The following is a 14,131-nucleotide window of genomic DNA, read 5'->3' as shown; positions in this document are numbered from 1 at the left end:
TCCAACTATATCTCTGCCTCTCCTATCCTTCTCAATGTGGGCTTCTCATTATGTCTTTAGCTGTGAAAGAGCTGTTCTGTCAGTCTTCAGGTCGTTTCCAGAGTGAGTTGGATTATGCATAGCTGTTGTCTCTGTGTGTCAGTGGAAGGAAGTGAGCTCAGAGCCCTCTCTACCATCTTCCCAGATAGCCTTCAAAGTTCTTTAAAATGCAGGTACTTCTCTAGGCTTCCCAGCACTCCTGTAGGATAGCTATTTGTCTCATTCTACAGAATAGCAAACTGAGACTAAAGATGAGTAAGTGATTTCCTGAAGTTTCAAAGCTGGTGAACAAAGAGATACAGTCCAGTATTTTCCTACTATTCCTGGTTAAAGCAGGGTAATAATCTTAATTGATCACCATTCTATCTATTTATTAGGACTGTGGCTTAGGGAACAGAGGTGGGGAAATCATAGCTGACTGTAATGTTACCCAGGCTTTGAAAATAAGTATTTCTGAATCAAATTAGTGATGATGTAGAGTTTACTCTCTGATATCTACCAAGAAGTAAGGAGGAAAAAACATATGCTCAGTTTTGTAAAAAATTCTACTTAGTGGAGAGTTACATGGATTAGCTAGTTTCAAAGACCTTATTTTGCTACTTCCAAGTATCAGAAGGATTGGTCAGCATCTGGTGGTTCTCTAGGCTCATGGATCTGAAAGCTGGTCTTCATCATCCTGGGGAACCTGGGTGGAACGGGGATATGGGCAGGTAGGAAAAGAGAATGTCCCTCACTTCTCTTTCTGACCCTATAGCCCATGGTTGGAAGTATCGACCTTAATCCATAGGTCAAATCTGAAAGGATTCCATAATACTCACCAACTCTTCATGCCACTGGGAACCCTTCCCATGGACCACACTTGGTGGGAAACTGGGACAGCAGCCTTCCCATGAGTCTCACCTGCTTGAACTGAATGGTGATAACCATATGAGACCGGCTGCTGCTGGCGTTCATGTTGGTCGATGCTGTGGTCCTTACTTTTGTCCCTTGTTGCATCAGTCTTTCAATCTGTGCATAGTTCTCACAGGGCACTGACTTCAGGCCATCCACATAAAATCCCAGCTGTTGGTCTTCCCTCACTTTTAGTCCCCCAGGTTTCTTGGTTCTAGACAGCAAGTCTCTTATCTGTGGAAAAAGAGAATAAATAAAGTAAACTTCAGGAAGACAGGGATTTCTATTTACTTCATGGTTATACCTCTGCCTAGAATATATTTTAGTGCTCAACAAAAACTTACTACATGAATGAAAAAATGATAAATTTCTGTAGGCATCACACAAGCTTATAATTTAGGTAAGTCAGAAATAGGGGAATTGGGGCGCCTGGGTGGCTCAGTGGGTTAAAGCCTCTGCCTTCAGCTCAGGTCATGATTCCAGGGTCCTGGGATTGAGCCCCACATCAGGCTGTCTGCTCAGCAGGGAGCCTGCTTTCCCCTCTCTCTCTGCCTACTTGTGACCTCTGTGTGTCAAAAAAATTAAAAAATAAAATCTTAAAAAAAAAAAAAGAAATAGGGGAATGGCCAACAGGAGGGAAACCTGTTGTAATAAGGGAAAACCTATTGTAATCAGCAGAATTTAAAAAAAAAAAACAACTCAGTTCTAGTATTTTCTAGTACCTAAAGCACTTCAACAAGCCTGTGAACTCCCTTTGGGTGGGACCAGGGCCTTTTACTGGTAGATCCTGACCTGGTTCCCAATGTAGAAGAGGCACTCAGTGAATGAATTTTGACAGAACAGTGTAGCCAGAGCTGGGCTAACAAATAATGTTAGGAGAATATGGATGATTCTTCAGATCTTATTATTGGAGACTGGTGAGATGTCACACCTAGACCATGGCTTTGGGTGAAAGCCCGTGTTGTCTCTCATCCAAGAAAAGCCACTTCTTTTTTTTTTTTTAAACGTGTGTATTTTTTTTTTATTATTTGACAGAGAGAGAGAGAGATCACAAGGAGGCAGAGCAGCAGGCAGAGAGAGAGGGGGAAGCAGGCTCCCCACTGAGCAGAGAGCCCTATGTGGGGCTCGATCCCAGGACCCTGGAATCATGACCTGAGCTGAAAGCAGAGGCTTAACCCACTGAGCCACCCAGGCGCCCCGAAAAGCCACTTCTAGCAAGGCTAAGTAGGTCCTACTGTGGGATTGTGGTAGAGCCAAGGGCCCCAGAGGGGTGGTGGTACATGGTACAGAGATGTCTGGACTGGGAGCCCTAAGACCTGGGTTCTCAGTCCTGGATCTGCCTCTAACCTGGTAAAGCTTTGGAAAATCTCTTACTTTCTGAGTGTTCATAATAGGAGGGGGTGAATTAAGTTATCTCTGAGATCTTCCCCAACTCCGATATTCTATGGCTTTTCATCCTAGAGCCAGCGAAAGATCACAGATTGAAGTTCGAGCAAGCCAAACTAAGACAGTGGACATAAGGTGCCAGGGATAACGAGACATCCAAACGGAGGTCACTTCTAGTGTAGCTAGGAAAATTTTCCTCTAACATACAACTTGTTGGAAGGAACATCTAAGATAGGACTGAGTAAGTCTTATTAGAAAAAAAATAAGTAGATTTATCTGGATGGAGTGGAAGTATCACCCAGAGATGGAGGTGGATCCTGGTGCTGGGACCTTCCATGTTGTGCCTGGAGATCAAAATTGGTGATTATCACAAGACCTTCCTCCCTCACCTGGGCTTTCCTGGGAATCCTCTAACTCTGCCTCTATTTGGTTACCTTCAAATCCAACTCCAATCTGCTCTTAGAGAATTCTTCTAGAACCCAATCTGATGATCTGATTGCCCTGTAAAATCCTCCAAAGATTCTCCACTACTGCTGAGACAAAGGCCCTTTACTTTTGGCAGAGCCTATCTTCAGCTTCATCTCCTGATGACCCCACCACATATCCAAATCTGGCTATGCAGGGTACTGACTGTTCCTTTAACTGCCATGAACTTTCATGTATTTTTTAACTAGTTACAACTAATCCTGCCTAAAATGCCCCTGTCTGTGCCCTCAACCCTCCTACACATTTCTCGAAGTCCAGTCCAAGTCCAACATTGACCACTGCTGTCAAACATCCCAGGTAGTCATGCACTCCCTCCTCTCTGCCCCTTGCTCCTCGCCATTCATGGAGCACATGTAACGCATCACTGTCTGGAAAGTGTTATAGCTCCCACCAGACTCCTCTATGGTGGGAATTAAGTCCAAGGATTAACTCATCCTCAGAGTCTAGTATGATGTCCGAAACATTAGAAGTACCTAATAAACTTCATTTTAATTGACTGTTGAAGTACCTAATGGGAAAATACCAGAGAGTCAAGGAATATGAGAAGTGGAAAGATTCTTAGGATGTCCAGTGTTCTTATTTTAGAGATGAGGAAACAGAATTCCAGACAGATTATCATCATAAACAGATATCAGTAGGGAGACCACAGTGAGATGCCAACCAGAACTGGGTAACAAAGGAAATTGTCCTCCCAGAGTTATTGGTATGTGATAAAGCCTTAGCAACTTGAAAGAATTAGAAACTTAATTGGTGACCTTAACAGAAAAACCCACTGGGAACCAGCGACTACATGGATAATTTATCTTCCACAAAGCAGGAAAGAATATCCAGTGGGAAAAAGACAGTCTCTTCAACAAATAATTTTGGGAAAATTGGACAAAAATATGCAGAAGAATGAAACTGGACCACTTTCTTACATGATACACAAAAATAAATTCAAAATGGATTAAAGATGTAAATGTTAGACAGGAAACCATAAGAATCTTAGAGAAAAACACAGGCAGTAACCTCTTTGACACAGGCCACAGCAACTTCTTTCTAGATATGTCACCTGAGGCAAAGGAAACAAAAGCAAAAAGAAATTATTGGGACTTCATCAGAATAAAAAGTTCTGCACAGCGAAGGTAGCAATCAATAAATTGAAAGGCAACCTAGTGAATAGGAGAATACATTTAAAAGGGTTAGTGTCCAAAATATATAAAGAACTTATAAAACTCAACACTCAAAAATGAATTATCCAATTTTTAAAAGGGCAGAAGACATGAACAGCCATTTCTCCAAAGAAGACATCCAGATGGCCAACAGACACATGAAAAGATGCTCAACATCACTCATTATCAAGGAAATGCCAAAGCCACAATGAGATACCACCGCACACCTGTCAGAATGGCTAAAATCAAAAACATAGGAAACAACAGATACTGGCAAGGATGTGGAGAAGGGGAACCCTCTTACCCTGTTGGGTAAGCCACTGTGGAAGGCTGTATGGAGGTTCCTCAGAAGTTAAAAATACAACTACCCTATGATCCAACAATTGCATTAGTGGGTATTAACCCATAGAAAACAAAAGCACTAATAAAAAGGAAACACACACCTGAGGGTTTATAGCAGCATTTTCTACAATAGCCAAATTAGGGAAACCCCAAGTGTCCATTGACTGATGAATGGATAAAGACACACACACACACACACACACACACACACACACACACACACACTGGAACATTACTCAGCCATAAAAAAGAACGAAATCCTGCTATTTGCAATGACATGGATGGCGCTAGAGACTATTATGCTGAGTGAAATAGCCCTTCAGAGAAGGACAAATACCATATGATTTCACTCTTGTGGAATTTAAGAAACAAAACAGATAAGCAAAGGGTAAATAAAGAGAGAGAAACCAAGAAACAGACTCTTAACTCTAGAGAATGAACTGTTCGTTACCAGAGGGGAGGTGGGTAGGGGTGGGGGGGATGGGTGAATCAAGAGATGGGGATTGAGGAGTGCACCTGCCGTGATGAGCCCCGGGTGATGGAGGGAAGTGCTGACTCCGCTATACTGTACACCCCAAACTAATACGACCCTGCATGTTAAATAATTGGAATTTTAAAACTTTAAAAAAAACTCATTTGAATTTATTATCAACCTTCAATGGTAATAACTGACTCATGAAAGAGTGTAAGAAACAAAGTGGGTACTTCCTTTCCTTACTATAAAGAGAAAAACACTGACAGATTTATTCCTTTCACAATATTTACTTAGGAACGATTAAGTGCAAGGCTTTGGATAGTGCTTGAGGTTACACAAAAACAACTAGGATACGGTCTCCTATAAGAAAGTTACAGTTTTTAGGGGCGCCTGGGTGGCTCAGTGGGTTAAAGCCTCTGCCTTCAGCTCAAGTCATGATCCCAGAGTCCTGGGATCGAGCCCCACATCGGGCTCTCTGCTCAGCAGGGAGCCTGCTTCCTCCTCTCTCTCTCTGCCTGCCTCTCTGCCTACTTGTGATCTCTGTCTGTCAAATAAATAAATAAAATCTTAAAAAAAAACTTACAGTTCTAGACACCTTTGTCAGTTCATCCACTCAGTAAATATTCGGAGCATCCCATTCTAAACCGACAAGCGTATTGAGTATTGAGAGGCTATTTCCTATAGAAAGGTCTTCACAAGGACACGATCTGTTCTGGAGACCCAAATATGTAAATAAAATTTCACAGTATCATACGATCAAGGAGTAAGGGCAGTGAATATCTGGCATTTTCTAAGCTCTGTGTTAGAAATGGAAAGCAGGGCACCTCGATGTGTAATGTCTTATTTTACATTCTCTATAAATGAGACAACTGAGATAAAGTGATTTTCCAAAGTCACATGGCCAGTCAATGAGAGAGGTGGGGTCTGAGGTCACGCCCTTTCCAGCCTCCCCAGGGACAGGAAAAGCATGGCCTGGGGACTACATTCAGCTGGCCACCTGTTTTTGTAGGATCCTTGACATAACATTTTCCACATTTTTAAGTGAATGAAAAAAATCGAAAGAAAAATATTGTGTGACATGTGCAAATTGATGAGAAGAACAAAGGCAAGAGAAATGCAGCGGAAATTAAATTTTCTTACAACCTGGAGCTCAGGTTGCCAAGTGAGGCATTCCCCAAGGAACTCATGACTGGCCGACTGGCCACCTTAAGTCTTCTTTAAAGACTAAAAGCAACCTTATCTTAACACTAGCTAGTCCTCCAAGGTCCTGGAGGTCTTGCTTCTGACATGCACAAATTCCTTAGAGGTTTACGCTGTCCTTAACCCCCACTGAGAGAAGTACAAGATCACTCTTCATAGCCCTGGGGCAGCTCTTTTCGCCCACAAGTCCTGTCCCCATGCTCGATCGAAAGCACCTCTTTGCACCAAAAGCAGTTCAAGAATTCTTTCTTGATGGTTGGTTCTCGGCTCCACATCAAAAATTACGTGCCGTTCCAGTTTCAGCGTCCAAGAACGGTCCCCCACTGGGACCCCGACATACTCCATTTGCTTAGGGGGCAGAGGTGAATAGTTTCAGCAGACACCGTCTGGTCCTTTGAAAACAAAGTTTGCCATCTCCTCTGCCCCCCATGCCGACTGAGGTCAACTGGATGGGTAGGGGAAGAATTCCAGGGTCAGAGAAGGGTAGATGTTGGAAAGAATGACATGTTCCGGAGAGGAAGGCGTTTATGTGTCGGAAGCCCAGAGTGAGTGGAGATTAAGGGGCAAGAGGTAGAGTGGGTGAGGGCTGTGGTCCATGCCAGGCTACAGGGTTGTGACTTTATCTTAGGGCGGGGGAGGGGAGGCTCTGGTAGGTGTTATGCTGCAGAGTCCCGTAGGTGTGTGCGCCAGAGAATAGAATCACTGTTACCTGCTCGTTGTAAATTTCCAACATACTGAACGTAACCTGTATAGAAAAGAACATAGAGTTAATCTTCTCTGGAACCTCATCTTTGGGGAAGAAAGTCATAGGAACAACATAAATTTCCAACAAAGGGAGAAGCTAATATTGAACATAGTAATGCTTGGGGCATTACTTGTGGCTCAGTCGGTTAAGCATCTGCCTTTGGCTCCGGTCATGATCCCAGCTGGGATCGAGACCTGCATCTGGCTCCCTGCTCAGTGGGGGGTCTGCTTCTCCCTCTGTCTGCTGTTCCTCTTGCTTGTGCTCTCTCTCAGATGAATAAATAAAATCATTTACAAATATAGTAAGTTCTGATTCACATGCAATAAGCAATTCTCACATAACTTGAATGCTATGGAAAAGTTCTTAATATAGGTTAAAAGCATATACAACCCTGTGTGTGTATGTTTTGGTCTCGATTGGCAACAGGAAAAGGTCATTCTTTATCGCTCACCCCCAATCTGAACATTGTAGAGAAAAAGACGGGTCTTTACCCTACTGTGCTTCTGGAATATTTCTGGACCAGCCAACTCCCCTTAAGTGGGAGGCTGGAGGAGTAAGAATGGCTCCAGCCTAGAGAAAAGGCCTTAAGATGCTGATTTTTGCCACCACCTTCTGGCAGGCTTGTGGCTTTTGTCTCCCGGTGGCGGGTCTTCCGTCACCTCTCATGGCCCCAGAGCTTCCAATGAGCTTGGGTGTCGCATGCTTTAAACCAGTGTTAGCAGACAAAGAAAGCCTCCAATATGAGAGAGCAAACAAACAGTAGAAAAAAGGAACTCCAGGAAAGCAGTCGATACCTGGAGTAGGAGACCATGTTCTTTAAAGTCCTGTAATTCATAGTTTCGGAGAGAGAAGGAATGCTCTCCATGAAAAAACAGGATGCCACAGGGGCCCCTGGGTGGCTCAGTGGGTTAAGCCTCTGCCTTCGGCTTGGGTCATGAGCTCAGGGTCCCGGGATCAAGTCCCGTATCAGGCTCTCTGGTAGGCAGGGAGCCTGCTTCCTCCTCTTTCTCTCTCTGCCTGCCTCTCTGCCTACTTGCGATCTCTCTCTGTCAAAAAATAAATAAATAAAATCTTTAAAACAAACAAAACAAAAAAAAAAAAAGAAAAAAATGAAAGTGAGCACACACCCACAGCCTTGGTAGAAGAGGGGAGTAAAGGAAACCACAGGCGAGTCAGTGAGGGTCTTGTTGGATCAGCCTCAGCAACAATCCCTCCTGAGTATTAGCTTCTAAGACGTCTGCTGCTAGGATACTCAAAATGCTTTTCAAAAATACTGCCTTGGGTTTGCCTCCATAGAACCAGAAAAGGTCAACATTCTAGTTAGCAGCAACCTGATCTTGCGATCCTGGGAAGACTTGAGTATGGAAAATTAACATCATCCTGAAATAGAGAGGATGATCATCTGGAGCCACAAATTTTCAAAATGAAAAGTGAAATTCCTCAAAGAAGGGATTTTTGGATCATGCATACCTGGTATTCTTCATTTCCCTCCCTCTTCTCAATTGCTTGAAAGAGCTCCTCGCACACCTTTGGGATGATCCCCTTGTTTGCACCAAACCCAACCATGGAGTAGCTTTTCCCAGAGCCAGTTTGGCCATAGGCTAGGAGGGTGGTATTATAGCCTTGCCACGCGCTGTCCAGAATCCCCCGGCCGAGATCATGGAAAACATCTGTCTGGAAAGAAGATCACAGACACCGCGTTCAGCACGGGCTTTTCACAATACCCTCAACATAAAAAATATTCTGGTTTTGATGACTTGCTTAGTACAATGCTGCATGTTTTTTTTTTAAGATTTTATTTATTTGACAGAGATCACAAGTAGGCAGAGAGGCAGGCAGAGAGACAGAGAGAGAGAGAGAGGAGGAAGCAGGCTCCTCGTGGAGCAGAGAGCCCGATGCGGGGCTCGATCCCAGGACCCTGGGATCATGACCTGAGCTGAAGGCGGAGGCTTTAACCCACTGAGCCACCCAGGCACCCCCATGCTGCATGTTGGATAGAAAACTCGGATGCTGTCTTAGAACCAGCGGCATAACGCTCGAGACCAAAAAGGGAGTTGGCCATTTTGGAAGGCACCGGTCACCATGGATCTTCACCTGGCTGGTGTTCCATAGCAGATCTGTGCATAGCAGACCTGGTTCGCCAGTTGCAAGGAGCCAGGGGACAGAGACCAGTGGAAGTATCTTCTACCGCCTCATTGTCTTGACTCCAAACAATAGCATCACAAAATGACTGCACTAATTTTAGTCCTTTGCTTTTTTTTTTTTTTTTTTTTTTTGCCACAAGACCCAGAAGTTCTGGAGCATTTCTACAATGTGCACACATACATGTCTGTACCCCCACCCCCCTTTTTAAGTGGGAGGCACAGAAGCCTGTGCCCGCAACTGCTTGAAAGAGAGGATGTGGTCTGGCTCTTTCAGTATCTGGGTCATGGTCAAAGCCAACAATATTCCCTTGTCTGAGTACATTTTTCTCTGGTCTCCCATATCAATAAAATAGTAAATAATCTTTACGCGATCCCTTATTGAAATAGGTACATTTTGGAAAGATTTTATTTATTTATTTAAAAAAGAGAGAGAGAGATCACAAGCAGGGGGATCCGCAGAGGGAGAGGGAGAAGCAGACTTCCTGCCAAGCAGGGAACCTGATGCAGACAGGGAATGCTGGGTCGGGGCAAACAGTGCTAACAAGGTAGACAGAATGCATCAGAACTGGCTTCTGCAAGCATTCGGCCAGCTAGGCTGAAGGACAGCAAGAAAAATGGCACCGGCCAGCATTCTTGTTCCTGGATAAAATTGCTACAGATCCCTGACCCTCTGACACATCACCTAAAACTAATCAGTAAACCTTTGCATACAGTGTTTTGAACTGCTGCTATGCAGTGTCTCAAATTGTGTGCTGGACCTTTAACAATGGAGTCTCAGTTTCTTAGAGCCCTCCGGTTCTCCCAGAGTTTAGGCCTGCTGATTTTCAAAGCCAGGTGTTGGGGGGCCCATTCTCACCATTCAGGTCCCCAGGGCTAGGCATGCCCATGGCAGGACTCCATCCTTTCAATCCTCAGGGAGAATTTCTGCACCTGTGATTTGTCCTTCTTATGTGAGGGTTGCTGTGCCTGAGGTCTGTTTCCCCACTGCGTCTCTGACCCTCTTACCTTTCTCAATGTGAGTTTCTAGTTTGCGACTATTATATATAAAGTTGCAAAGGACACTGCCAATGTGTTTTGGTGAGGGCATATGTTTTATTTCTTTTGGAACTGCTGGGTTATATGGTTGAATGTATGCATGACTTTTCAAGAGCTTACTTTTCCAAGATAACTCAACATTTTTGCACCGCCATAAGTACCACATTAGAGTTCCAGTTGCTCCACATGCCTGTCAACCCTTGATATTGTCAGTTTTTAATTTTTATCATTCTCACGGATGCGTAGTATTATCTCATTGTGGTATTAACTTGCATTTCGCTAACAAGTAATGAAGTATGACACTTTTTCATTGGTTTTTCGTATCTATTTTAATGAAGCCTCTGATCGATTATTTTCCCTTTAAAAATTGACTTGTTTTTTTAATATTAAGTTATAAAAATTTATTTTATATATATATTAACATAGAAGTATTATTTTTTGGGTGTACAGGTCTGTGATTCATCAGTCTTACCAAATTCACAGCACTCACTATACCACATACTCTCCTCAGTGTCCATCACCCAGCCACCCTATCCCCCACCCCGACCCAGGAACCCTCAGTTTGTTTCCTGAGATTAAGGGTCTCTTATGGTTTGTCTCCCTCTCTGGTTTTGTCTTGTTTCATTTTCCCCTCTCCTTCCCCTATGATTCTCTTCCTTGTTTCTCAAATTCTGCATATCAGTGAGATCCTATGATAATTTTCTTTCTTTGATTGACTTATTTTGCTTAGCATAACACCTTCTAGTCCCAATCACATTGTTGCAAACAGCAAGATTTCAATTTTTTGATGACTGCATCCTATTCCATTATATATATATATATATATACCACATCTTCTTTATTCGTTTGTCTGCCAATGGACATCTAGGCTCTTTCCATAAGTTTGGCTATTGTGGACATTGCTGCTATAAATATTGGTGTGTACATGCCCCTTTGGATCACTACATTTGTATCTTTGGGGTTAATAACCAGTAATGCAATTGCTGGGTTGTAGGGTAGCTCTATTTTCAACTTATTGAGGAACCTCCATACTGTTTTCAAGAGTGGCTGCACCAACTTGCGTTCCCACTAACAATGTAAGTGCGTTCCTCTTTCTTCACATCTGTGCCAACATCTGTTTTTTTCTGACTGGTTAATTTTAGCCATTCTGACTGGTGTGAAGTGGTATCCCATTGAGGTTTTGATTTTGATTTGTATTTCCCTGATGCCAAGTGATGTTGAGCACTTTTTCATATGTCTATTGGCCATTTGGATGTCTTCCTTGCAGAAATGTCTGTTCATGTTGTCTGCCCATTTTTTGATTGGATTATTTATTTTTTGGGTGTTGAGTTTGATGAATTCTTTATAGATTTTGGATACCAACCCTTTATCTGCTATGTCATTTGCAAAGATCTTCTCCCATTCTCTCAGCTCTCTGTGGGTTTTGTTGACCGTTTCCTTTGCTGTGCAAAAGCTTTTGATATTGATGAAGTTACAATAGTTCATTTTTGCCCTGGCTCCCCTTGCCTTTGACAATGTGCCTAGGAAGAAGTTGCTATGGCTGAAGTCAAAGAGGTTGCTACTTATGTTCTCATTATATATTTTGGATATTTTATCTGTCTTGTAAATATTTTCTTTCTTTGTAGCTTGCCTTTTCATGCTCTTACTGGGATGTCTTAAAGAGCAAAAGCTTTTTTGAAATGAGTCTCATTTATTATTTTCTTTTAACATAATTGTACTTGAACTTAAAAAATATTTTTTAAGATTGTGTCCTAAGATATCTTTCAAATCTGAGATCACAGACATTTTCTTCTTTCCTTTAGAGGCTTTATAATTTTAGCTCTAACAGGTCTCTGATCCATTTTGAGTTCATTTTTATATGGCGTGAGGAAAGAATAAGGAAGTCATACTTTTCCACATGGATATCTAATATTTCCAGCATCATTTGTTGGAAGGCTTTAATTTTGAAGAAGTTTTTCACCTGTATTAGTTTGCTAGGGCTCCATAACAAATTACCACAAAACAGGTGACTAAAAACAACAGAAAATTATTCTCTCATGATTCCAAAGGCTGAAAGTCCAAAATCAAGGTGCTGGCAAGGCCATGCTCTCTCTGAAGGCTCTAGGAAAGAATCCTTCCTTACCTCTTCCCAGCTTCTGGTGACTCCCAGCATTCCTTGGCATTCCTTGGCTCATAGCTATATCATTCCACCTACCTTCACAGTCACATGGCATTCTCCCTGTGTGTCTTTGTGTCCAAATTTCCCTCATCAGAGAGGAATTGGATTTTGGGTCCACTGTAATCCAGTATGGCCTAATTACTTCTGAAAATATCTTATTTACAAATAAGGTTACATTCTAAGGTATTGAGTGGATTTAGATTTGGGGGGAACACTATTCAACCCATTAGAGCATCCTCATAAAAAATGACAATATATGAAAATCGATTTCTAGATACCTTTTTCTGTTCCATTGATCTGTTTTCTCTATCTTTCAGCCAGTACCACTCTGTGTTGACTACAGAAGCTCTCTAGTGGGTTTTAAATTATTCAGGTTTCATGGTCCTTCAAATTAATTTTGGCCTCTGTGGCTCAGTCAGTTGAGCATCTGACTCTTGATTTTGGCTCAGGTCATGATCTCAGGGTCATGGGATAGAACCCCACACTGGGCTCTGTGCTCAGTGTATGGAGTCTACTTGTTCCTCTCTCTCTGCTCCCCTTCTCACTTTCTCAGTCTCAAATAAATAAGTAAATAAATAAATAAAATCTTCAAAAAAATAATAATTCTGGCTAATCTAAGTCCCTTACCATTCCATGTAAATTATTGAAATAGTTTATCAGTTGCTTCAAAACCTTATTGCTTGGGTTTGGGTTGAGATTGCTTTGAATTGATTGCTCATTTTGATTTCTTTTTTTTTTAAGATTTTATTTATTTATTTGACAGAGAGAGACATAGCTAGAGAGAGACTACAAGCAGGGGGAGTGGGAGAGGGAGAAGTAGGCTTCCCACTGAGCAGGGAGCCCAATATGGCGCTTGATCCCAGGACACTGGGATCATGACCTGAGCCGAAGGCAGAGGCTTAACCCACTGAGCGACCCAGGCACCCTGCTCATTTTGATTTCTTAATAATTTTGAGTCTTCTAATGCATGTCTGTCTTCCTTTAAGTAATGTTTTATAGTGGACAGCTTTTGCATGTTTTGTTAAAGTTATTCTTAAAGTATTTCATATTTTTGGTGTTATTGTAAATATTTTATAGTTTCACTCTCTAGTTGTTCACTGCTAGTATTGAGAAATACTATTGATTTTTGTATACGGGCTTTGCTAAACAAACTTATGAACTATAGTAGCCCTTTTTGTTGTTGTTGATTTCTTAGGGCTTTTTACATAGATAATGATGTCATCTAAAAATAGTTTTACTTATTCCTTTTTTAATCTGCATATCATTAATTTCCTATTTATTACCTACTTGCCCTGGCTAGGACCTGCAGTAAATGTTGTATAGAAATGATGAGATTGGTCCTCCTTGCCTTGTCCCAGTCTTAGGGGGAGCATATTCAGTGTTTCAGCATCAAATATGATATTACCTATGTATTTTAGGCAAGGTTATTTCCAGGAAGTTCCCTCCTATTTTAAGTTTACTGAGAGTTTTGATTTTGATTGGATTTTGTCGAAAGTTTTTTCTGCATCTGACCAAATATTGCCTCCCAGGATTCTGATCATATGATGAATTAAATCAATCCTCAAATATTATGCCAATCTTACATTCCCAGTAAAGTCCTACTTGATAGAAATGTATTGTTTAAAATATTTTAGATTCTATTTGCTGAAATTTTGTTAAATTTTGTGTCTATGTTCATGATAGATATTGACCTGTAGTGTTTTCATAAACTTTGGCGGGTTTTGGTGTAATATTGGCCTCAAAAAATGAATGTTCCTTCTTCCGTCAGCTCTAGGATTTTGTTTTGTTTTGTTTTAAGAATTCTCATTATTTCTTACTTCAGTAGAATTCACAGCAAAGGCATCTGGACATAGAGTTTTCTTTGTGAGGTTTTTAACTATAAATTCAGTTCCTTTCAGGCTAGTTCAATTATCTGTTTTTGTGTGACCTTCAGTGGCTTGTGTCATTTCATCTAACTTGTTGAATTTATTGGCAATAAGTTTTTCATTATATTCCCTTCCTTTTCACATGTCTGTAAAATCTGCCATGATGACTCATTTCTCATCTTGGTACTTTGTATCTGCTTTCCTGATTGGTTTG

The 14,131-nt window shown here is 41.7% G+C and overlaps 1 protein-coding gene across 1 annotated transcript in view; it reads right to left on the bottom strand.

The window, feature by feature from the left end:
- LOC123927632 (kinesin-like protein KIF28P) overlaps positions 1-14,131 on the bottom strand; it is a 60,373-nt gene that overhangs the window by 36,909 nt on the left and 9,333 nt on the right. Inside the window, exons 3-5 of the mRNA XM_045982306.1 lie at positions 8,186-8,389; positions 6,680-6,715; positions 940-1,164 (exon numbers count right to left, since the gene is read on the bottom strand). Of these exons, the coding sequence (XP_045838262.1) occupies positions 940-1,164; positions 6,680-6,715; positions 8,186-8,389 (465 nt within the window). The remainder of the gene's footprint in view (positions 1-939; positions 1,165-6,679; positions 6,716-8,185; positions 8,390-14,131) is intronic.

Source organism: Meles meles, chromosome 17 (genome assembly GCF_922984935.1).
Source record: "Meles meles chromosome 17, mMelMel3.1 paternal haplotype, whole genome shotgun sequence".
Taxonomy (NCBI): Eukaryota; Metazoa; Chordata; class Mammalia; order Carnivora; family Mustelidae; genus Meles; species Meles meles.
Note: the sequence above shows the minus strand (reverse complement) of the source record. Positions and strands in the feature narration are given on the sequence as shown.